This window comes from Sphaeramia orbicularis, chromosome 7, assembly GCF_902148855.1.
Source record: "Sphaeramia orbicularis chromosome 7, fSphaOr1.1, whole genome shotgun sequence".
Classification (NCBI taxonomy): Eukaryota; Metazoa; Chordata; class Actinopteri; order Kurtiformes; family Apogonidae; genus Sphaeramia; species Sphaeramia orbicularis.
The window spans coordinates 19,675,637-19,702,555 of NC_043963.1; the positions used below are offsets into that span (position 1 = coordinate 19,675,637).

General features: G+C 35.3%; 2 protein-coding genes and 1 non-coding gene across 3 annotated transcripts in view; 1 reads left to right on the top strand and 2 right to left on the bottom strand.

The window, feature by feature from the left end:
- The first annotated feature begins 567 nt into the window (after nt 1-567).
- her3 (hairy-related 3) lies at nt 568-3,813 on the top strand. Its single transcript, XM_030138190.1, is given in 5 exon segments — nt 568-618; nt 717-812; nt 910-1,033; nt 1,075-1,257; nt 3,761-3,813. Coding segments are annotated over 5 exon segments (507 nt in total).
- Nucleotides 3,814-6,071: 2,258 nt separating this feature from the next.
- On the bottom strand, nt 6,072-6,143 carry trnam-cau (transfer RNA methionine (anticodon CAU)). The gene has a single exon. It is a non-coding gene; the product is annotated as a tRNA-Met (tRNA).
- Nucleotides 6,144-10,866: 4,723 nt separating this feature from the next.
- The window catches only part of LOC115422848 (probable G-protein coupled receptor 153), a 98,165-nt gene continuing 82,112 nt past the window's right edge, over nt 10,867-26,919 (bottom strand). Inside the window, exons 4-6 of the mRNA XM_030139435.1 lie at nt 24,952-25,141; nt 16,575-16,759; nt 10,867-13,864 (exon numbers count right to left, since the gene is read on the bottom strand). Coding sequence (XP_029995295.1) covers nt 13,019-13,864; nt 16,575-16,759; nt 24,952-25,141 — 1,221 coding nt within the window. The 3' untranslated portion in view covers nt 10,867-13,018. The remainder of the gene's footprint in view (nt 13,865-16,574; nt 16,760-24,951; nt 25,142-26,919) is intronic.

Below are 26,919 nucleotides of genomic sequence, written 5' to 3' on the forward strand. Positions count from 1 at the left end.
GCCTTCAACCTGATGGCGTGAAACTCCGACATAAAAGACATTATAGTCCACACGAATCCCCAAACTGCTCCCACAGTACAACCAGCATGATAACCAATTATGTTTATGCCGTTTACACTTCTCTTAAATGTATACCTCACACGTTGTTTCTCTGTTTTTTGCCATAAAATGCTTCTAAGAATCTGGACCCACCGGTTTATTCTGTAGAATTTGGTTTGTGAAGCAAGCTTTATCATTAAAAAAAAAATAAAATCTGGACTTCTAAAACTATGTGAAGCTGCACACACTTAAATAAAGGTGTATTAACTTAAGGTTATGGCAGGAAATGTGGAGATTTAACAATATATTTCATTTTTAAGCAGATTATGTTTCTAAATAAACATGGTTCAGACTCTTAAATGACGCATCAGTTGCTCATTTGAGCGCAAGAGACAGGCGGGACTGTGGCATTGAGATGTTAAGTGGGTGTCCGTATATAAATCCACTTGGGGGTCAACTCCTTCAGACACGCACCACAAAAAGCAAAGAGATTAACTCCAAGGAACCTAAAAAGGGACTATACAGAGAATGGTGGCGACGACAGACTGCGAAAAGTCAAAACCCATCTCGGGAAATAAGGTTTGTAGAGGAAAAAAAATATGCAGGAAAACTGGATTTTGAGTGTCACAGATTGTGCTGCGTGGGGTTTTAATTAAACATACTTTGTGTTTTAACAGGTATCCAAACCACTCATGGAAAAGAAACGAAGAGCTCGAATAAACCAGTGTTTGGATCAGTTAAAATCCCTTCTGGAAAGTTATTACAGCAGTAGTGTAAGTGGGATTTTATTGTAATATTAATTCCACATCAAGCTTTTCGACTAGTACTGCTGACAGTGATAGTAACATGAAATAAATGCGTGTTTTACAGATTCGAAAGCGCAAACTGGAGAAGGCTGACATCTTGGAGCTGACTGTGAAACACCTGAGGAACCTCCAAAAGATCCAGAAATGTAAGTTCGCCTAGAAGATCTTACTTTACGCACGACTTAAGCGCATTGTTTCTCACCTGAAGTCATCTTTCCGTCACTTCCAGGCACCGACTACCACAGAGGATTCCGCAGCTGTCTGGCCAACGTCAACCAGTATCTGCTGATGGCGGATAACTTGAACGGGAGTGACCGCTGGATGCTGTCGCAGCTCTCCGGTAACCTCAGCTCCAGCACCATGGACAGCGGCCCGGGCCAAGCGGAGACGCAGGAGGAGGCGCGCATGCTCCGTACACCGACACCGGCATCTGAGGAGGTGAAAACGGCCAAATGTAAAACCCACGGCGCAGACATGTCTAATGTTCTTCCGAGTGGAGACGGAAAGCTTTGTTCTGGACCCAAACAAGCACAAAAAACCCACGAAAAAACTTCTGGTCTTAAGTTTCAGTCTTCAGTCCACAGCAGGAATGAAACTGTAAACAGTCAGAACACTGTCTGGAGGCCTTGGTAGAACTGTGTCCACACTCTATGTTAAACTTGCACTGTATAGATTTGTACAATATGTTATGACTTTTATGTAATGTGTTTCAGATTTTTATTTTTTTAAATAAAATAGATGAAATAAAGAAGTTGGTTTCTTTTTTTCCTACTATTAAAACCAATACACCCATCATTTTGTTCCATTTAAGGCTGCAGTTTCAAATAGCAGCCTCAGTCTTAACATTATTTATGGAGCTGGTATAGTTTGGAAAGATTTTGTGTCATTAAAGCCTATTTGATATGTAAAATAGAGTTAGAATAGACCCAGGAATGTAAATGGTTTGGCTCGTTTACAATGACTAATTGTGTTGGAAACAGCATGATGCAACAGTTAATTTATTTATTTTTCCAGATAATTTATTTGTCCTTTGCAGTGGATAGGGTTTTTTATTTCAATTAAATGTATTTATTTTTTTAAGTAAAAGCTTTTTCTTATTTGTTTTTATTTATTTAGTTACAGGACAGTGTGTATTCGCATTAGTTACAACACAGGAAATTTGCCTGAGTAAAATTTACTCAAATTGAAGAAAATTTTACTCTACTCAGATAACATTTGGTCCCTCTGTAAAAAGAGTAGAAGTTTTTTTGGGGTGGGTGGGTGGAGCTCTTCAAACTCAATACAGAGCCAAATTTACTCTTTTTGAGGAAAATACTTCTGACTGTGGAAAAAAATACTCAGTAATTTTCCCTGTGGAAGAACAACATGCATACACCAGGTTTAGCAGAGAAACAAATTTCCGTCTGTTGTCCTGGACAAACGACCAACATAATAAAACATCACACAGATTACGAAGTACTAATGTACTGAAAGAAAACTGTTAAACATGACAGATATAGGAAAGTCTGCTCAGGCTGAATGGTTACAGCCTAATACATAAAAAGGGGCTTACATTCTAAAAGTACATGAATATTTCCAAGAATAAGATATAAAAGAAAGAAGAAGGAGAGAAAGAGGAGGAAAGAACAGGAAAATAAATAAATAAATAAATAGGCCAATCGTACAATAGCAATCCAGACATGGAAAGAAGTAACCACCATGGAACTAATAACGCCTGTAGAATTAATCTTAGCAGTAAAGCTGTCAAACTCTTGTCCCCACAAAAGTCAAAAATGCATGGGTCTCAGGAGGGTATACACTAAAAGCTGGGAGTTCAACAACAACATCCATAGTTTAATTTGATTACATTTTATTCACTATGACAAAGACAAATAAATCTCATTTAAAATCTCAATTGTGTTTGATTAATCACCACTTAAACAAGTTTCCAAATATTCAGATTTTGTTTTTTGTTTTTTCTCTATATATGATCACTCTGGCGAAATTATTTTATATTTCATGATAACAGGAAGAAGGGACACATCAGGTCTGGACGGTCACTTCTTCCACTCCTCTCTGCTTTCACGCTTAAGTACCGAAACAGTGGCGCGCAAATTAGAAGCGTGTCCGACAGCACAACAATTTTCTGCTGCTAATTTCTACATGTCATGCTCTGCTTGTTGACGTCCAGGGACACCCCACTGTCTGCTTTATTACAGCTGATAAGGGGCTACGTTTTTGACAGGAAAACTGGGGGTCATGATTTTAATTGTTACACACACATTTGGCTGTGGACTCACTGGTGCGCAAAATGGATATTCTTATACCAAACATTGCAACTAATCTTGATTTACCTGGCTAAAACACACTTTTCTTCTGTATATAGACTAAATATATAATTCCCAGATAAAAAGTATAGAATTAAAGATAATTCTTTTGGTTGATGTGTGTTTTTTCAGGGCATATTCCTTTTGGTTCTAGCTTTCTTGTATTTTGGAGGTCTTCAGTCTTTCAGTCTTTAAGTGCTCTGCACAGCTCTAGAGGATGGCACCTCACAGCGAGGAGAATCACTGAAACGCCCACGGCTCTTTCAGAAGGCACATGTTGTAAAGGCACTGCTGCTCCGTGGGCCGGAGTGTGGTGGGCACAAAGTCCACCATGCAGCCCACTCAACTAAACTCAACTAAACTCACAGCTCCAACTCTCCGTATGTCAAGGATTTGCAGCAGCTTTTTTTTGTCCATCCTCTAAAAACCTCAGTCTATAAATCTTCTTAATGCTCTTTTTGCCTGAGAGTCAAAGCTGCCCTTTTGATGAGACCCACAGAGGCCCACGGCACAAGAAGAGTTTGTTTTATCCAAGAAAAGGAAAGCCACGTGACTTCCACACTGAATGCCCTTAAACTTTTTCTAAGACTTTCTATTAACTCTTCTCAGCATTGTTTAAGGAGCCTAGTTTGGTTTTCCCCCATAAGAGCAACGCAGATTAGAGCTGAGAACCTACGAGAGGGACAGAATGACTGATTAGCATTAGACTGGGTTCAGTCAGGCGGTATTAAGGGACGGGACGTGCAAGAAGCGCGCAAAGCTGTGCGCATTTCTCTGTTTCAGATGGTCTCAAGTCAGGGTCAGTGCAAAGGCACTGCAGTATATGGTGGTGATTCCTGACTGTGAACAGCACAGGGTGGAATCAGGCGTGTCCATGTTTACTGCTGAGGTAAAAGGAATGGATATGCAGGATCAGACACAACAGGGGTTCCCAAAGTGGGGTACTGGAAGAAGCCCAGGGGGTACTAGAAAGGTTTTTGGAGAAACATATTAAATACGTATGGAAGAGGATTAAGGCCACTGGGGAAAAAAGTTAAGGTCCAATATATTTTATATTATTATTCTGAGAAAAAAAAGTCAGAATTCTGAGATTCAAGTCAGAATTCTGACTTTTTCCTCATAATAATAATAATAATAATAATAATAATACATTCTTTTTTCCCCCAGTGACCCTAATCCTCTTCCATAAATAAGTCATCATGTGCTGAATAAAACATTAGTACTGAGAATTAATACTAAAATATACAACAATAAATACATTCATATAATAGTTTTATTGTAATCATCTTGTTTAAGCTTTGGTAGCATTTTAAGAACATCTTTTATTTTATGTTATTCAAAATGACTTTTTTTGAGTGGCTAATAATTTTTTGTTGATGAAAGGTTCATTTATGAATCAATGAGCAATTTATTTATTTTTCTTAATGAAAGAGAGCACTTTTCAGTTCATATTGTCCACACAAAATTTACTTTTTTTTTTTTTTTTTTTTTTTTTTAAATTTCAAGTAACAGATACAAACATTCCTTTTGTACTTTCAGCTATTGCCCCACTAAACTCCAGGGGAAAAAGATAGTTTACCTGTAGTGTTGTTTCTAACCCTCTTTTTTTCATTGGTTTGAAATCCTGTGGCTTATATATTTTTACCCTTGCTGATTGAGTACATTTATTCTATTACCTGTTTATGCCATTTGATCAATAGACGTGTACTTGTGTGCTGATCCCACTGTTGCACAACCCCATTAGGGACAAATAAAGGTATTGACTGACTGACTGATTGATTGACTGATTGATTGATTGCAGTTACATATATGTTGTTTGTTTACAAAGTTTTAAAAATATAAACAGAGGCCTTTGGCACAGGAACAAATTTTACCACATTTTTTTTCAATCAAAAATGCTGAAGTGAGAGTTGGGGGCACTCTGCTAAAAAAAAGTATATTTCAGGGGGTACTCCACTGTAAAAAGTTTGAGAACCACTGAGCTACATCACAGGAGGGTAATGGAGATGCTCCTAAAATGTTCCTCATGCTGCGTGTTTTGAGAATATTCATGAAAAACACAAAGGTAATATTGGAATGAATCAAAGTTATGAATCTTTACGCAAGCCCATATTTGATCGTTCTTTTCATTAATACATACTTATATTACTTTTTGACAATCAGTATTATAACTATCACTATAGGTCTAATCAGTGTTACTGATACTGTTGTTTGACTATTACTTTGGCCTTTTATTTATTTATTATTTGGCCTATTTCTATTATTTATCATTTCTACACTATAGCCTACTATATTGCCATTATTTATTACTACTAGTATTTCTAATGTGCAACTGCCTGTTTTTACTATTGTCTTCATAGTTATTATTTTTACTTTATGCTTTTTATTGTCTGTAAGGTGACCTTGGGTGACTTGAAAGGTGCCATCAAATAAAATGTATTATAATTCTTATTTTATTTATTTATTTGCCCTTTCATTATACTGAACATCACAGTTTAATTTTGAACCTTACAGCTAATCATCCAAGGTTTTTTTGTTTGTTTTTTTGCCCAGGTTGATTTTAATAGGCTACTTCCAATTTATTATATATAGTGTGTTTGCTCTTGTATTGTATTTTTATTGTGTGTCATCTATCTATCTATCTATCTATCTATCTATCTATCTATCTATCTATCTATCTATCTATCTATCTATCTATCTATCTATCTATCTATCTATCTATCTATCTATCTATCTATCTATCTTTTTTACCTTCTAATTCCTCTTATATCTAAGGACTACATGATGATCTGCTGCCACTGGAACCTTTCTCAGAGACTCTGCCCAAAGAATGAATGAAGTTCTATCAAATCTAGTGAAGTCATTGAGCTTTTTACTGATAGATGACGTTCTCTTGTAAATAAAAATGAAAATACACTCCTAGCAGAGGATGGTTTCGATCCATCGACCTCTGGGTTATGGGCCCAGCACGCTTCCGCTGCGCCACTCTGCTTACACATACTCTATACTTTCCGGTGCTTAGATATTGTAGCAGAGAGGCTGCTTTTCTCTTCAGAGTCTATGTATTCCACATGGTTTGCACGGATATGACCCACTGTTTTAAGACACAGTCTATCCGCTGTGTGTTTTACATCGAACAACCCGCACATTATCATAAAAATGTTAGAGGATGAACTGCAGCTAACCATAGACATATAGCAGCTAACTAGCAAGATGCTACTAGCTACATTAAATTTTAATCATATTTCGTAGCGTTACCACAGTATTTACAGCATTTCCGTTACCTGCTTTCTAGGTCTGCCATCTGAATTTTCCATTTTCATAGCAGACACGTTCATATTTTAAGACATAAACCTCAACAATGTAGCTAAGTGATTGATTGCTAGCTTAATTGATGTTTTTGTAAAGTTAACCTCATTTCATTCCGGCACATTCGCGTCTTTTGTTTTACTAGTTTTGTGGGAATCCGGCAACTTGCAGGTCAACAGTTAGCTTAAATACGTTAAAAGTGTAGCAAATATATTTATGTAATTGTGCACATAACTACTTGATGTACGGAGGAATATTTGTATAAGTTTACATTGTAGGAAATGAGTCAAGTTCACGCCACTAAGAAACATATCGTTAGCCTCATAACACATTAGCTTAAGTAACGTGTTTTCAGGTGTAGAGCTAATAATGAAAAATGAAGCAGCAGTGTTAGGAGGAAAATTACGCAGATATTACAGTTTGACTTAAAAATATGACATAGGCCTTTCATTTCAGTCTACTCCATGGAAGGGATCCGGAACAGTTGATAATAAGGAGAAGTTACAATGGGAAAGATTGAGATTGTGTCGTCATACAATGGAATCGAATCCGTGACCAGCTGAGGTTAATATTGTTGCCATTGTGCTTAAACAGGGGCGTTAAACTCATTTCAGTACTGGGGGCACTTACAGCCTCATATGACATAAAGTGGGCTGGATCAGTAAAACGATATAAATAATAGGATAAGAACTTATAAATAATGTCAACTCCAAATTTTTCTTTATGTTTTTGAGTGGAAAAGTAAAATCCCATTAAGAAAATGTTTACACCTTCGACCCGTAGAATAACATGAACAAATATGAACAACCTGAAAATTCTTCTGAAAAAAATGCAAGTTTAACAATATTACGCCTAAGTTGATCATTTATACAGGGTGGGGAAGCAAAATTTACAATATTTTGAGGCAGGGATTGAAAGACAGTGTATGACCAATTAGTTTATTGAAAGTCATGAGAATTTATTTGCCACAAGAAAATTGACATAATAGAAAATGTTTTTATTCTATGTGTCCTCCTTCTTTCTTAATAACTGCCTTCACACACTTCCTGAAACTTGCGCAAGTGTTCCTCAAATATTCGGGTGACAACTTCTCCCATTCTTCTTTAATAGTATCTTCCAGACTTTCTCGTAATAGTTTTGCTCATAGTCATTCTCTTCTTTACATTAGAAACAGTCTTTATGGACACTCCAACTATTTTTGAAATCTCCTTTGGTGTGACGAGTGCATTCAGCAAATCACACACTCTTTGACGTTTGCTTTCCTGATTACTCATATGGGCAAAAGTTTGTGAAAAGGTATGGATAATAGTGTTAGGTATGATTATGACATCAGTATATGTTTGGTTTCAAAATAATTGACGTAGTGCCTGCTGAGAAAAAACAACTAAATGTTCATTGTAAATTTTGCTTCCTCACCCTGTACATGTGCATCACAACTTAAAGATTTAGTAAAAGGCAGAATATTGTTAAAATTCCACATACTTCTCTTAAGACATTTCAGATTGTTCATATTTGTTCAGGTTATTCATATATTTTGTAAAAGGATAGTCTGTAAATGTAAACTTTTTTTTTTCTAATTTTACTTTTTTGTATACTAAAACAAAGGAAAATGTACAGTTTTCATTATTATAAGCAATTTCCTGCAAAGGATCAATAAAGTATCTATCTATCTATCTATCTATCTATCTATCTATCTATCTATCTATCTATCTATCTATCTATCTATCTATCTATCTATCTATCTATCTATCTATCTATCTATCTATCTATCTATCTATCTATCTATCTATCTATCTATCTATCTATCTAATATTCTACTAATCTGATCCACTTTAGATTGAATTGACCTAAAATGATTTCAACATCCTTAATTGTTAATATCTTCAGTGTAAGTTTTATATTTCACAAATTCATCCTAGGGGCCGGATTGGACCTTTTGGCAGGCCGGATTTGGCCCCCGGGCCGCATGCTTGACACCTGTGTGCTAAAAGAATTAGAACAAAGTGACTGACAAAGCCCATTATACTCACCTCAGTCCTGTTTGTTTCTTTACTGTCATACAATAACTTGGTCAAAGACTGAACAGAGCTGAAAACTGACATTTTTTCCCCCTCTCAATGTTGTATTATATTACTATATTGTCGTCATGTGTTAGTATTATTCATAAATTCAAAAAAAACAAAAAAAAAAACAACAACTGCAAGCTACAATTGGAAATGGGACAAAGTCTTGGCTAACACCTGTATTTTACTACTTTAACATCTTATAAACCACAAACTAGTAGCTTCACTGACCTACTTGGTTGTTTAGCCTGTATTTGCTTCATAATTGAAATACTTAAAAGCTATCATTAATAAATTAATAGAAGTAAACTATTTTTTCAGTTTTTATGTTACCCTTTCTTCTCCAGTGTAATTTATCCACCTGTAGCTAGTAAATAAATAAAATATATGACATACATTACCTGTGTTAAATTCACTGATGGCTGTGAATTGAGATTTTAGATGTCATCCTTGCAAAAGCATAAACACTGCCTGGCTGAAAAAAAAAAAAAAGTCACCACCTGAATTGAATTAAGCAAATAGTTCAGATCCTTCCATTGGATAATTACTGCAGTGACTAATAAGTTTCAGCTGGGAGCAAGTTTTTTTTTTTTTTTTTTAACCCTAAATGATGTAGGCTAGTGAGTAACTTCTCATTGGTTAAACAGAGAGTGTAAAATCGGACTGTGTTTTAATGGAAAAAGGTCATGTGGTCTGATGAGTCCAGATTAACCCTGTTCTGGAGTGATACGCACATGAAGGTGAGAAGAGATGTGGATGATGTGATTACCCATCATGCCTTTAGTAAATGCAGCAGAAGCCTATGAGGGCAGTGTTATGATTTTGGATTGTTTCAGTTCAGGTCTACGTTCCAAAAAATGGGATCAACTGACTACCTGAATATAGCTACTGAATGACCAGGTCTGAATACACTGGGTTACAAAATAATGCTTTTTGCAAGTTTTCTAGGTTTTTTCAACTGAATTAGGACCATTTTGCACCGCTAAATCCAAAAATGACATCTGTTTTTCTCAGGTTTTTTTGCTAATTTGATTTTGAAAAATTTGATCTTCTCACAAAATTGATTACATGTTTGTGACTTTATCAGTTGATTTTTTTTTATATAGTTCTCACCCAAAATAGGTTTTAAGAGAAAAAAAATCATTTTCTAACAGGATTCCTGTTAGGTACAATGGTGTATTCATCGCAGATGTAGCAGAATACGTCAGGCTTATTTTTGCAAGATTTTCTAGTCGAAGCCATTTCATTCACCTGTAATATTAAAAAAAACATTAATCATAAATTGGCAAAAGTAAAATCTTCAGAACTCATTTATTGCAAGAAATATGAACGAATTTTGTATCATATGATGTGAAAATGCCCATAAATGTAAGCAAAAATGTTAAAAAGCCAATATGTAGCATAGTTCAGAAAGTTGACCTGATTGAGCAAAATTAATGTGATTTTTGGATTCAGCACACCAAAATGATCCTAAATCAGCTCAAAAAACTTAATAAATTTGTTGTTGACCAGTGATATTAGTGGATTTTTTTCCTTCCCTAATGGCACAGGATTATTCCACAGTGACAATGTTAGGATTTATCAGGCTCTGATTGTGAAAGAGTGGTTCAGGCAGCACGAGACATCATTTTTACACACACAGTCGCGGAAAAAATTATTAGACCACCCTTTTTTTCTTTAATTTCTTGTTCATTTCAACGCCTGGTACAACTAAAGGTACATTTGTTTGGATAAATATAATGATAACAACAAAAATAACTCATAAGAGTTTAATTTCAGAGCTTATATCTAGCCATTTTCCATGTTTTCTTGATAATAACCAAAGTTCTTACATTAATATCTGTGGCATTGTACTGCCAAAACCAGTGCTTTTAGGCATTCCATGTTTTCTTTTCTGTCTGTTTTAGTCACATGATACACACAGGAGTTAGTACTTGATTACATAACCATTGTTTTTGATGACTTTTGATGGTCTAATAATTTTTTCCGCAACTGTAGATTGACCACCAGAGTGCAGATCTGAACCCAAGACTTTGGGCAGTTTTGCAACTCTCCCATCATCAGTAGAAGATGGTGGAAAATTGATGCAGTTCCGAACAGAAATAGTGTTAACCTTTATTTTTAACCATGTGTAAGGACTGCATGGCAAAAAGTCCACCATATTTGTCCTATAATTGAAGCTACTGGTAATCTAACAAAATATTCTGTGATTTTTTTTCTTTTTGTCCTGGCAGTGTATCTTTACTTCTTCCATTTTATAACCCAACAGTCTCCGTGTCCCACTCATTCTGATTAAACTAAAATAATCTGATTACATCTGCTGTAGGATTCTAAAAACACACGTTCAAGCTTTGTGATTTTAATCATATCTTTTTAACAAAGTCATCATCTCAACAAGAAAATCATAACATTTAACATCATTCATATCTGAGTCATAAATGTTTGAATATGTTACAAATTATATTTTATATTGTAAACACAACAAAATTCAAAGTTCTATGACATAGCCAAGGGGATATGACGGCATTTTTCCAAAGCTCAATATTCCGATCAAATAGACTGCCATGGGTGAGAGGTGCGCTATAAAAAATTAAACAGAGATTAAAATGACAATAGATTGGTGAATACACAAATGCCAAACACGTGCAACATTATTACTGAAAATAAAGAATTTATAAGGCTTTCACTGGGCATCTCTTTTCCCATTATATTTTTTCATTATAATTTTGATATTCTTTCTGCAAACCCATACCTAATTTGTGCAAATACATTCATGATAGAAGTACAGTAGTGGCCAAAAGTTTTGGGAATAACAAGTTTTATTTTCACAAAATTTGTTGCCTAAGTGTCTTAAAAATATTTCCACATGTTTCTGGGGTACATTAAAGGACAAGTAGAAGCATTATACAAGTTTCAAAGACTTTTATCGACAAATAAATCACATTTAAGCAGTGAATCGGTTTGTATCATTCCCAAAACTTTTAGTCATGACTAAATGTTGATGAGCTGAAAAACCAGAAGATGTCTTTACTTTAATTTGCTTTAGTAGAGTTCATAGTCCCTTCATCATTGGCATCATCATCATCACTTATTCCACAGGGAAACAATAGCATTATAGGTCTAATGAATTTATTTGAGGGTAGAGAGAATTTCTCTATCTTAGTAGGTTTTCACTTCAGTTATGTTGTTTTCCTCTTCTTCTTCAGTACCTTTTATGTATAGAAAATTAACCTCATCAGCAGAACAAGTAAAAAACCCCTCTCATAATAATAACGTCAGAAGTATAATTTTGATATATGTATGGGATAACATATCAAATACAGTGCCTGCTTTTGTTGAAGCAAATAACTGATTATTATTTAAATATTTTGCATTCATACTTTTTCTTATTCACTCTGACTTTTCCATATTTGTGAGGATTTGGATTCATCCAGAGGATTTGGATTAATTCCAGAAAAAAAAAAAAAAAACACTTAAGCCCTTCCATCATGCTTTACAAGATAAAAAACCCAATACTGGTACTCTACAACAGGTATGGAATACTAGTTGATGAGAATAAAGTATCATTTTCTGTTGCACTGGTTTAATTTGTTGTTTATAAAAATTTAATGTGATCAACTGTTTTGCCTGATGCTCTTCAAAGATAAGACAAATATAGGTATACAAGGTCTTATTAAACAAAAAAAGAACACCAAAACCATAAATTCAATACCCTTCATAAATTCTATACATAACATCACTTTGCTTGAAAAACCAACCTTATAAACTTCAGGGTTTTCACACGATAATCTCAATATCTCAATACAGCAACTGTAAATCTATGTGACCATTCTGAGTTTACTTTAACAAAGGATGCTTAATAAAACAACAACAAATGTTCATAACCATGATAAAAGTAAACTGGATATGTATTAAGTGTCCAATCCTTTCATCGGCAGTGTTTGTGATAAAAAATAAATGTTTCTATTGAACAAAACAAGCAGTCATTAAGAGGCAGAAATATTACAATTTGAGTTCTTAAGTGCAAAAAAAAAAAAGAGAGAAAAAAAAAGAAAAAAACACCACTCAACCAGTCCCCTTTAATTACTTGAGCATTTAAGCATTTCATAGGAAACAACATCAAACAGCAAAAACAAGGTGTGGGAATGTTCACGCTATTTAAAAACAGTTATTTGTGTTAGTGCTGGAAAAAAAAAAAAGTGTCCTCTGTGGATATTTTGTGATTGGAAAGGTGAATAAGAGGACCTCCACCTCAAAACCTTAAATAAGCCTACATATTAAAACAACATTAGGCCTGTTCAGACATTATATCCAAATCTTCCAACATCATTACGCATTACAGGTATTTGTTGGCGGTATATATAGTAAAACATAGTAGTGGCACGATTAAAAAGGCCAAATAATCCAGTATGTTACTTCTCCATAACCACTGATGTTCCAGTGGCTGCTATAATAACATTAGAACAATGTTAATATTAACAGGCAGAACTTTTCTTCAGGTGGTGGAGCCTACAGAGTCAGAGTGAAATGTGATGTAGCCCGAGGACGATGCCGAGGGTGTGCTTACAAAACTGTTTGTGCTTCCTTTACTCTCAGCTTTTTTCAGGTCCTTCTGATGCCCCCGCTCGGACCCACCACCCGCTCTAGCTCCGAGGCTTGTCTGTGGCCTACAGGCGGAGTGCCCGGCTGTGTGTTGGCTGCGTCCAGGTGAGGATGTTTCCCCCTGCCGTTTCCCATCCTGAGCACGCTCCCTGCAGCCTTTCCCAGAGCTACAAGCCCCGGGACTCTTCTTTCCGACTTGCCTGTCTGGTTTTGGCGAACCCTCAGGCGAGCTCCCTCGATGGCTGTTCCTTTTGTGTTCAGAGAGCCGCCTCAGTGCTTGAGGCTCACGCTCGAAGTCTGTGAGCGGGAAGTGAGGGAGGATGACTGTGTGCTGTTCATACACATTGGGTATAAGTGAAATGGTAGATGTGCGCCGCGGGCTCTTCCTCGGGCTCGGCAGCGGCGTCTCATCTATAAAATTGATCACCTCATCGCGGCTGAAACACCGCAGTTCGTCCTCGTAAAGCTCCCCGCCGCAAACCACGCGCGGCAGGTGCTTAAGAGAGTGCATACTATCCTCAGAGCGTCGCCGCTTGCGATGAGGGTGATGGTGATGGTGGCTCTCCTCGTGGTAGGAGACCAGGCTGCTCCTGCGCCTCTCGTGGCGCGGTAAGGTGGAGCTGTAGTGGGCAGTCACTATCATGTCCTCGGTGGATCCCCATCGGTGAAGGTATGAGGGGATCCGGTCGCTGGTCCACATGTCGGTTTCGTCGTGGGAGTATCTTCTTGTAGGGGGCACCTGGACGGAAAACACAGACCAAAGCCACTAGTCAGTTCGCCATTCAACGATATCCTCATAGCCTAACATCACAGAATCAGGGCTTTGTGGTGCAACACTTTAAGTAACATGCTGTGTCATATTACAACACATTGTAGCTCATTATCAGATACCTGTAGGATTTTTCATGGTAACATTTTTTTTTTTTTTTGCATGAATATTTTAGTGAATATAGCTCTATAGAAAACACTGTTACCAACTTCTACATTTCAATACATATACAGTATCTATGATTAGGAAATGTTACAATTACTTATTTTAGCAGAAAATCCTACAAGTAGAATAGAAAGGTTTGATAATGAAGTGCTACACAGTGTTGGGGAGAAACTACTTACATATAATAACATTAAATGATAAGGTTACAAAATAAATGTCACTAATCCATTGCACTTAATTAGAAAAAGTATGTAAATAAAACCATAAGCTGTCAGTTACTAATGTAAATGCAAATTACAAAAGGGTTATATGCAGTACTGTGCAAAAGTCCAATATTAGATTTGTTGGTTTAGTAAAGTTATGAATTATTTCTCAATCTCTGTATTAAGATCCAATCTGGGTATATGTGAAGTATATACAGCAGTAAAAAGTATTTATTGTGACCTCCCTTTGTTCTTAGCATGTGTTTGACCCTTTTAATCAGACAAAATGAGATTTACACCATTATTTTCTGATATTTATATCAGGTTTCATTCAATACATGTCAGATGTTTCTATTTGCACTCATCATGGGGTCAGAGGTCACACTAAATAGTTATTTTAACCTTTAAAACCCATTTAGTGTTTAGTCTTTTAAATGTGGGCACATATTCACTGTGTTTTCTCGTATTTGGGAAGGTCATTTCAACCCTGCAAAAACAACAACTTGTGCACAGTACTATAAAGCAAATAAATGTCTTTTTTATGATGTGATGAGGTCTGGTTTACGTAAAATATTTATCATAAACGTAATCAAATGTTACAGTACTGAAGCACAAACAGTATTCCAGTTTTAAAAAGATAACTAGTAATTTTAATTTTCACATTTCAAGTAATCTTCCCAACACTGGTGCCACATTATATAGCATGTATTCTTTATTGTATCCCTTATATATGAACATTTTTCATCTAAACTGGACACTATTGTATGCTTAAACTCTTCTAACTTAAAAGGTTAATTATCTGCTTTTTTTTAATACTCACATTCCATTCTGCTCTGACAACTATGCAACAGAGTCAGGGTTTGTAAAGGTGAGGTCGAGAGCCACAAGATTGATATCAGCCTGACCCCCTGTGGTCGCTTTTAGTAAATGCAGAAAAATAAGACAGCAGACGATACAGTAGCAAAGTAAGTATGTAAGGTGTGAGGGACTGGACAGCAGAGGGCAGCACAAGCATTAGAATGAGTTAAAGATGTAGTAGGACAGAGTAGGTAGCATGAAAAAAAGAGAGAAGGAGAAAACTCGGACAGTAAGCCAATAAAGCCTCTAAAGGGCTTTATTCTGAAATCCAGCCACTTTAGGTGTTACCTTATAATGATCTGAAGTATAGCTGGGTTTCAGTAGAGGCAAGAAGTAATCAGTTATTATATTTTATCCAGTTGTACTGTAAGAGAAATTAAAAAAATAGAACCCATAGTTCCCGTTAACACATTTCCCCAGGCATATCATTAAATAAGACACCTAAATGGAACCTTACAGTTGAATTAAATGTCATGTAATGATGTCAGACACAAAAATGATGGAAGGAATGATGATTTGATCAAATGGAGTGACAGCTACTGTATGCATCTCTGTTTCAAGGCTTCTTAAATGTTGGTATACAGATCCAATTCAAAAACAGGATTGGAGTTCATTATTTGGCCTCTATAATTTGGGGTATGTGGGGTTATATTTTTTATACGAATCTTTTAAAAATGTTTTGTAATTCGGGCTGTATTTAAAAGCTCTTATTAAAGATGATACAGGTTTAAGATGCCTTTGAAAAGAATATTAATGTTAAGATCATGAGTTAGGGTTAGGGCAGTACAAATCCTCACCACAGTCTTCCAGGCCAAGTTCAATCATTGATGTTCTTTTTTTTTTTTTTTTTTTTTTTTAACTTAAGTCAATCCAGTATATGATTGTTTAGTTTACAGACTTGGAATCAGACATAAGGCTTTTGGTTAATTGCCCAGGAAGGCTGCATGTCAGAGCATGTTTATGTGTTAATGCAGGCTGGAGATGAGCCTCTCACAGCTCTGCATCAGACTAGGATGGATGCTGGATCCAATGGAAGCAATGCTTTTAAGCAGAACATGAGCAGCTGTTTATATACTTTCATCAAACGCTGAGGGATTCCTGAAATGCAGAAGGTATGTTGGATACTGAACTCTTACCCTCTTACAAAATAAAACTGAAGTCATTTTCTTGTAGGCCCTTAACAGGAACACAGCAGTTGAAGCACATTTAATATATTGATGAAACTGCAGATGGTCATATTTACCAAACATTAGTCAGTCACAGTTTATTTAGACTCTTTAAAAAAGACAAAAGAAATCTTTTCGGGAGAGGTAGCATCACAGAATGTCTGAGGATTCCAGAAAAATCAAGATACTGTAAAGGCTCATGAGGCCATTTCACCATGCACTTTAGCAATGAGGTGACATTAAAATATTTCAAGTAAAACAAAAGAAGAAAATCAATAAAAAATATACCTGCAAATACTGCATTTTATCTTCCTGTTGTTCCCTCAATGGATACCCTTGCGGAACCCCCCTTTCTAAGGTTGAGAACTCATACTTGGCATTACGGTCTACCGTCACGATTTCAGGCGCCGAGCTATAGTCATATGGTCTGTCATATATTAAGTCGGCATGAATTCCTCCATCTTGGCTGTTTTCTGCAAAGTGCAGAAAAGCACGAGCGTCAGGATTAGAGAGCAACGAACTCAGTACACAAGACAGACAGACAGACAGACGAATAGATAAGAGAGACAAGTTCAATTGTTCTCTGGTTTAGTGTCTTCTCTATGTGTCTGTTTGGAGAATTTAGAGCCGGGATCAAAAAATGCAAAATGACTAAGAATTTCAATAGTTATCACTGGGGGGAAAAAAGCCCCATGTTGGTTAAAATGTCAGTAAGCAGCACAGGTACATTCTGAATTATAATATTATCATACGGACAATATAAGATAATCCTTTATTAGTCCCACGACAGGGGAATGTGCAAAGTTATCAAATGTTTTATTGAACAAAAACCCATCTGTTGAGTTGATTTTCCCAATCACTGCATTCATGTTCATTAAAGATCAATTGAAGATGGGTGTAAAATGCTGATCTTGAGCAAAATGTCAGCCAAAAGGATGAAAGATGACAGTAGCTATTTGCATAAGCAGCTTGGCATGCACGTCAGTAGCTTTGGAAACAGGAAACAATCCTTATACATACAACTGTGATGAGTTATACATGGCAAGCCCTCTGGAAAAAAGCAGAGAACTGGCAGTGTTAATTTTCACACAGAATACGGACGGCTTTGTGTCGTTTTATGGCTCCTGCTGGACAACGATTAGTAATCAGGAAGGGGTGTCAAGAGGGAGAGGATCAAAAGGTTTGGAGGGTTACAAACAGGAAAGAAGGGGTTCAGAGTGGGTTGAGTTTAAACAGTGCCAATAGAAAAAACGTAGCGAAATTTGCATCAATTTCCGAGGTCTCATCATGGAACCGGTCCAAAAGCCTTTTCTATGATTATCATGTGACCTAATTCTGGGACCAAAATTTTGTCTAAGTGTCTGTGATTCGTTGGTGAATTTGTTAAAACCCTCTTCACATTTCTGTTATAAAAGAGCTGAGCCTGTGAACACTTTAACTGTATCTCTTTTATCTATTTGTCTGATATATTCTAATTACAGATACTAGTGGATTTCTGCTTTTAAAGACAGCAGTGTTTGATTTGCTCTGTAATCTGACCCACTGTGAGGACATTTTAAAGCAAATAAAATGATCATAAAAACATAAAATTATCCCAAACATATTAGACTGATAGCTAGCCAAGTTGTGTTTGCAAGAAAAAAAAAAGATAAAACCTGTGTTTATACAGTATCCTTTCGTGACTTGAGGGAAATATGACCATCATAATGACATGAAAGTGCTTTTCAGCTTCAGTGCAACTGTTTGAGGTTCATTCTGGATCCCAACAAATAAATGGGAAACCATTTATGTTATCATCGTCTCTTTCCAGGGCATTCTGGATGAAGATTGCCCGCTTTAAATGCATTGAAGTAGAAAAAAATGAAAGAGAGCTCCGAGGTAAATATGTCCTTTATCCAGGAATATGTCTTTTTCTTTTTTTTTTTTTTTTTTTTTTTGAAACGACATCATGGTAAAGCAAAGCACTTTATATAGAGAGTACACACCACGTACAGAAACACAGAAATGTATTTTTAGTATAGAAAATAATGTTACACAGACACTTGCCACTTCAGTTTCATCTTCTGACAACAAAGGTCACATGATAGGTCACATGATAACATTGGACCACTGATTTAAGACTTAAAATTACAACACAATGGTAAGAAATAAATGGTGATTATCATAACCATACTGCAACAAGTAAAGCAAATGTAAAATGTAATGTAAATATATAATATAAAATACACAGTTGCACATAAAGTTGGAATAATTTTGTTTTCAGACACATTTCTCTTTTTATTCCTATTTATATTCATCGGTAATCACCTTTGACTTAATGCAATGATTACATACTGAGCCATGGTTACACTTTATCTATCAAGAATAAATCACATTTTCACAATCATTTCATGAAAAGAGGTTAAATATATTTTATTCCAATTTTATGAGCAACAGTGTTTAACAAATGCCTGTTAAAATCTTTAAGTGTCGGGTCCAGGCCTAAAGTCCAGTGAAGAAAGGTAATGATTTTAGACTAAACATCAGTTGCTTCATAACAAAAATAAACTTACCATGTTAAAAATGCCAGTTTCAGCACATTTATTAAACATAGATTTTCTGGTTTCATTCTATATTTTACTTTAAGGTTAGTTTAGATCAAAGATTTGGGACAAACTGAGACAAACAGCAACTATTCTGTTCAACAAACTGATGGCAATGACGGACTTAAAGTGTGTTTGTTTAACCCTCAAAGACTTAAAACAGCCGCTGGAAACCAAAAGAATCTGCTGATCTGAAATGTTAAGTAACTTTTGAAACACTAATCCTATCAATGCATGTAAATAATTCACATAAGATGTAGTTTCACAGCTTTTCATGGTCATCAGATATGAACCATCTGGACGTTCAGAGGCTCCGTAGTGAACGTAGAAACACTGTCATCTTCAACAACATTGATTTGCTGTAATCTATTTTATTTATTTATTTATTTTTTCAGTTTTCTCTGTTTTGATATAATAACCTTTGCATTTGCTATGAGTGTTTGTGATCAGTACATGGACAGAAAATATATTAAACTAATTAAATTAAATACACAAAATTTTCTCAGATTTTCACTAAAAAATACAAAATGCAGGGGATGATATTAGAATAAATGGTGATAAATCACTTAGGAATGATTAAATGTAGAGAAAAATTCTTCTGGAAGTCACTACAAAAATAGTTTTACAGGGTTTCTGCAAGTCATTAAAAAGCATTAAAAGTCATTAGATTGATTTTGTGAAATTTAAGGCCTTAAATGGCATTAAAAAGCATTCAATTCAATGTCCAGAGGCATTAAAAAAATAAATACACTTGATGGGAAAAAAAGCACTGTTATTCATGATTTGTTTTGATTATATAAACATTTAATAATTTTGATTGGAAGTATAGTGTGATGATTGGAACCCTGTAATTGACTATTGTTTATGGCCGATACACAAAGTCACAACATCGGATGCTTGGAATGCAATGTGCTGTGGCGAAAGAGGAATATTAGTAAATGTTGGAAAAATGGGAAAATGCAAGTTTCAGCAGAAGTGACTGGAGGAGGAACTATTCAGAACCTGGTTAAAGCCTATCGACGGCAAACTGTCGTAAAACTATATATAAAACTGTATCTGCAGTTGGACATGGGCATTAAATTTGTTTAAAGTGGCATTAAAAAGCATTAAAATAGATTCACTGATACCTGCAGAAACCCTGTTCTAGTTCTAAAACATTAAGTGGCATTAATGCTCCGTAATCTGAAACCTGAAGGAATACTATATGTGTTATTGCTCTGTAATCTGACCCACTGTGATGACATTTTAAAACACAAATAAAATGATAATAAAAACCTAAAATTATTCAAAATATATTAAACTTATAGCTAGCCAAGTTGTGTTTGCAATAAAGAAAAAAGATAAAACCTGCAGAAAACCCAGTTCTAGTTCTGACACATTCTAAAGTAGCATTAATGATCCTTAATATGAAGCATAAAGGAATACTGTATGTGTTATTGCTCTTTAATGTGACCCACTGTGAGGACATTTTAAAACACAAATAAAATGATAATAAAAACATAAAATTATTCAAAGCATATTAAAGTGATAGTTGTGTTTGCAAAAAAAAAAAGATAAAACCTGCAGAAAACCCTGTTCTAGTTCTAAAACATTCTAAAGTGGTATTAATGCTCCTTAATCTGAAACATGAAGGAATACTGTGTGTGTTATTGCATTAAATTCTGACTGACTTTTTGGAAGCACTTGTGTCATCCACCAAATAACACTTACATCTCACACTGAAAGCGCTGTATAATAAAACTCTGATTTTTTGGCAGCGGATGAGCAAAGACAGCTTACATTCAGTGAGTCAGCTGTCAAAAAAAAAAGAGAGGCTTGTTCTCAAATAACACTTCACAAAAAAAAAAAAAAAATCTATTTTGTGAGGTTGAAACACTCACCCTCTCCAGACTGAAGAGGACAGAAAAGGGTGTCAAAACATCTATCAAAACCTCTTCAAACCACATTTTATGCGTCCAGGACGTGCGTAGATGTTCGGAGGGGCAGTGGGACATGTCATAAATTCTCCTCTGATGTTAACGTGGGATGAACCTCCGGCTTTTGCAAACAATTACATAAGCTGACCGGTTCTATACGGAGGCTGTGTGACTCAAACGTTCACGAGGACTTCTGTCGCTTTTTTATGATGCTTCATTTCAAGTGTCAATATTGTGAAATCACAGAGCAGTTCCTATCTTTAACTTTTATGTGTGCTGATAATATCACAGATATAACATAAGGACGTCATTACTGCTCTTGTTGGAAACATGACGGTTAACAAATACTTTTTACGGCCCATGTTTGATTTTAGTGATAAAAATACCGTAAAGTTAATAGTGTTACAGTTCATTCACTGTCTTGTCTCTTTCCTTCCTTGTGATATTTACTGTGAGACACATCCAGACACCAAGTGTTTTATGTCCAATTCCTGTCTAAGATCTTTTTGCATAAAAGACTAACTGCTAATGGGCTAATGTTTGGACAAAACAGGCACGGCACTTCTTCGTTTTTGGTAATAAAATACATTTTGATCATATGCTGATTTTATTTGGTGTGAAGGAGGATTAAAGCCGCATGAAATTTCAAGAATAAAATCAAAATATTACAAGAGCAGTGTAATTTTGCAAGAAGAAGTCATAATGTTAAGAGAGTAAGGTCATAATATTTGGAGAAAAAAAGGCAATTTCGTGAGGATAAAACAGAGGAAATGACTGTCGCTTTTGTGAAAATGAGGATTCCAGGTCATCTTAGATTACAATTTAATGTCAGTGTTTTAGACTCAGAAATGTGAACTTACAGTGTTCAGCTGGTAATTTTGACTGGTTGAGTTTTTTCCTCAAAATACTATGATTATCTTCAAATAATTAGAATTTTCCTTGAACAAATATGACTTTTTTTTTTCTAAAAGTTATATATTATGACCTTATTCTTATGTTAATCTCCAGTGTGGGTTTAATCCTCTTTCATATTTAGTCTACCCTATAAATAAATATTCCTCCACTGAGGCACAGTCTGACAGAAAAGGGCTGTTTTCTACTAAAGTTTGTTCTATATGTCCATGTTACTGACACAAGCCACTTTTCCATTGACCCTCAAATTGCGCAAATATAAGTTGTGTGCAGAAGCCAATAATATAATAACAGCTGATAACGCAACAACGGCCGATAAGGTAATGAATTTGCCATTTTTAAAATGCAATAAGTCAATAACGTAATATCTGGCCAACAACGTTCTGAACCGATAACGTAATAACTTAGGGTCAATAACGTTATAACTTATTGGCTGGTTATTACATTATTGATCTGGTAAAAAAAAGTTCTTTGCAAATGTAATAACTGAGCCAATAACGTAATAAGTTATAACGTTACTGGCTAAAAGCTATTACATTATCGGTTCAGGACTTTTATTACATTAATGGCCAGATATTACGTTATTGGCCTATTACATTTTAAAAATAACAAATTTATTACATTATTGGCCGTTATTATGTTACTGGTTGTTATTACATTATTGGCTTCTACATTGCACAAAATGTACCTAATGGAAAAACAACAATTTTGCCGAAAGTGTCATTTTTTGAATAAAAGTTTTTTTTGTGCAGGCAAGAGGTGTTTTTTTCGGGCATAGCGCAAATGGTATATCACGTAAAACTGCAATGGAAAGACCTTTTTTCACAACTAGAGTCAGGTGAATTAAAAAAAACAGATGTTGACGTACATTACAACAAGCGAAGAAAAAGAAACATGTTGCGGTATGTGCGGACACACCAGGAAACCCAATCATTTTTTAATTTAGTACGAGACAGAGGGGTAATATATAATAATAATGAATATATCTGTAAATCAACACCATATTTATGTTCGTCCCCATGTTGATGGAATAACTTCTCGTGTCATCTCACGATAAAAAATAAACAAATCATCGCATTTGTGATTTAATGGAAAAACCGACATTACGCACTTCTGTTTTTTCGACATCTAATAAATATCGGTAAAGTTTTGCTCAGATGTCCAATGGAAAAGCAACTACAGATTATTAAGTCACTTTTTATAATATGATGCCATCAGTTTGTTGTATTGTTAAATGAATTGCTGCATCTTTACCGTTAACAGCTGTTTTCTTGTCACAAATCTTTGATGTAAACTGGCTTTTATGGAAACATGATGATTACATAAGGTGTCACAGTAGCATACATCTCTTCCAGTATCGTAAACTGGTGTTTTAATATATTGCCAATTTGCTAATGTACAAATAGGATGGCTGCAGACGTCCTTCTGAGGACTGTATGGTAAATCACAGAGGTGACACCTTATCTCAAAGCCCATTAAACAGGCCACAGACTGGCTCTCATACTAACCTCACTTCCCTTCCTGCTGTATTGCTACCCTAAATTTTCTCATTACTTTTATTCCCTAGGCTAAAAGACAAAACTGTTCAGGTTGGTAAATTATATATGTCACTGTAACTTCTATCGTCAAAGACAGTGCAGAGTGCTCCTCAACACAGAGCATTTTCTGAAACTAAAAGCCTTGGACTTTAGTCAGTAGAGTGCACTTCGACGATAAAGTCAAATTAGAACTTCAATACTTTATCTGCAATTCCACTTCTGGGCAAGAATTTGGTTTTATGGCTGGGCAATATTAAGAAAAATCACATCTCAATAAATTGCCTGTCTGGTGATGCCATTATATGTGGATATTTTTCTACCTGAAAGCCAGAAACTAAAACACAATACATGCTCCTGCAGTTAAAAACAGGATACTTACACACTTTTAGCGCTGAAAGACTCACATTAAACTTAAATATGCTCTCTAGCCTAGCAACATTATTACTGAAAATGACCCAGGATGCAGTGCTGTCTGTAAAATATCGTATTCACACTAGAACATAGCCCCTTTTTTAAGAATATATGGGTGCTTCTATGAAACTGGTTCCTAAAAACAGGACATGGGGGCTAAAAAATCAAACTAGCTGTAGACTAATGTTATGAAGCAAGTTTGGAAGCACTGTGGGTCTATTTAAAAATAAATATTTACTGGGATAAAAGAGAAACTATTTTTCAGATAAAACACATTTTTGTATTTTTTGATATTATTTTTATACAAAAGTCCGCATGTAACAGTAAAAAGGACATGAAAGTTAAGTATTTTTTTTATTCTCTCAAAGGCACATTTTAGAAATCTAACTAATTATGCAAAAGGCAGAGTGTTTCACAAAAATTACCGCTGTTGTAAAATCACTCATGATTTATTTGTGTTTAAATAGGCAGGTTCCGCATGTAACGTGAGTGGACATGATGGGTTACACACAAAACCCGGAATGAGACTGCTGATTCATGAAAAACCCACGTCTGGATTAGAAAAACCACTAGGATCGTCAAATTTAACACAGTGTCTTTATTTATAGCGGTATATAAGACCATTTACAGCCATGTTTTCCAGATCAAATGCACTGACACATAGGTAGTTTTTCATGTCCAATTTTGGTTCTATTTTTGGGCCCAATATGTTATTAAAAATTCATTAATTTTGGGATGGCTCAGAGCAAGAGTATAATTTTTTTTGCATTCATCTAGGGTCATCATTAGGTACATTTTGGGGGGGAAATATGTCTAAATTTCTGTTTTATTATTCAGTCTAAAACCAGAATGAACCTAGTTTCATCGAAGCACCCATATGCATAGAAATACACATTATTTGTCATTTTTAATGCCAGAACATGTGATTGAAATGCAAAACTCGGCTCTCACTGCGAAAAAGTCTAAAGTTTAAGATCAAAATCTAATATTACTGTAAAAAATTAAGTATAAATTTAAAAAAAAAACCTATACAGCTAGATTAAAAAACAATTAACTGAATAAAAAATGAATGAATCCATGTATGAGTCTTAAATCCCATAGAGAACAAGTCGTGATACATCAGAATCAAAATATTGCCCAGCCATAAATACAATACTGTGCAAACTGTAACCGTAGTCGTAGTAACAGTAGAAGTGCACCCTGAGCTGTCTTTGGAAATAGAATCATCATTCACATCCATATCATCAGGTGAAACAGGAGGGACAAAGGAGGCGGGACGGGGAGGAGACAGGCGCCAGCGGCTTACCTTCGTCCACCTCATCGTTGGACATGATGGCGACGCACTTTTCCCACACCATCCTGATATCGGCCCGGTATCGATCGCAGGCCCAGAGGAACATGGGCAGCAGGATGGACTGGGCGATGGAGCACCACAGCACGCACAGCACCATCCAGTTATAGGAGCGGTCAAACTTCAGACTGGTAAAGCTGACCACCTGGACGGGGCGAACAAAGCCGTAAAAAACACCATCAACATAATCCGCTATTGTACGGTGGGCCCTTTTCACTGCCTACTCTGTTAAATGACTCCACATAAAGGACCCCGTGGTGTTCACAACACTGAAATCAGGAAAAACACATCATATAACTGTGAACAAAAGCAAACAGCGTCATTATCAATTCAGTCTGTGAGCATAGAGTAGGTTTTTGTTTTGGTTTTTTTTACACATTTTATAAAAACAGGAGCAAAGTGACAGAGCCTCTGGAAACCTCCCACAGATAGATGATAATATACACGGTTTTAGTGAAAAGCAGCATTTTGTGAACTTTAACAGGAGATTTTGGATCATTGAACATGTTATTGCTGTTTCCCGTTGTTCAGGGAACTAAAATGAAAGTTGGTCTAACAAAACATGAGCTGACATTGAAGTTATTGCACTTTTAGTTAGGACATAATACTGAATTTACATTTAGATTACGAGATATTAAATACAGTAACAATAGAGATACAAGGAAGAATCACATCCATTCCATCATGTGAGGAAATTTTACAAAACAGACAGTGTATGACTTTTTCTTAAGTGGAAATAACAGATTAAACATGTACTTGAGGTTTTATTTATAACTATTCGTATTAATAAGAATATGATTGATAAGAATTACAGTAGCACATTATTGCTCACAGAAAATCTGCTTATTTTTTTTTCCTTTTACAAAAGCAAGATGGTAAATAAAGTCATTCATAAACAATCTGCCAACTGTGATGAGCAAAAAAAAAAGTTTTTTTTTTTAAGAAATGTCAGCCACATTCATAAAGCACTTGATTTAGCTTTTGTTTATACTTATTCATATTAATGTGGCGGATGTTTCTGAATCGTACAAATGAAAGACCAAAAAGTTTTGACACAGTTTTGACAGTTTTGATTTGCTCATTAGAAACGGAAGATATAGTTATAAACAACTCGATTCACCTTCTAGCTTTTGTAAACGGAAACGATATTTTTGTTTAACATGTTTTCCATCAACAATAAAGTGCAACTGTGCTAAAACAATCACTACTACTACTGCTACTTTTTAACTAATGCTTCTTCTTCTTATTATTATTATTATTAACCCTTTCATGCATAGTGTTCACTTCAGTGGACAGTTATTCTCCATCTGTTCTCTTGTATATTCATGGATTTTGTTGGTTTAGTTGCATATTCAGCCGACACAGTGGACACTTATGCATCATCCCATACACTGACATTCAGACCATTACTGTAACTGTGCTGTTCTTCATAAACCTGATCTGCAGTAACATGTTCGAGCGGAAATCAATTAATTGTTAGACTGTAATTAACAGTTTGTTGTTTTTTTTTCTAAAACAAAAAGTTTTTTTTGCATATTATCTCCATGAACTAGGACGATTATTACTGTTATTAATTATTTAAGGAGAAGGGGTGGGATTTTGTAAGTTATGCTTCCTCTCACTCCTTTTCAAATATGTTTTATATGTCTTATGTTTAAGTGTTTTGTTTATTTATTTTCTTCTGTTTTAACATTCATATTCAAAATAAATACATCAATCAATCAATCAATCAATCAATCAATCAAATCTATCAGTCAAGTGAGTCATAACTAGTATTAAACTATGTTAAAATGTGAGAAAACATCAGATTAGCAGCATTAAAATGTTTTTATTTCATTGTTTTCATATCACTTTCTGATATTGGGTTTTAAAAACATGTTTCTGTGCTTCAAGAATAAAATGCACGGTGTAGCCAGGTGGACA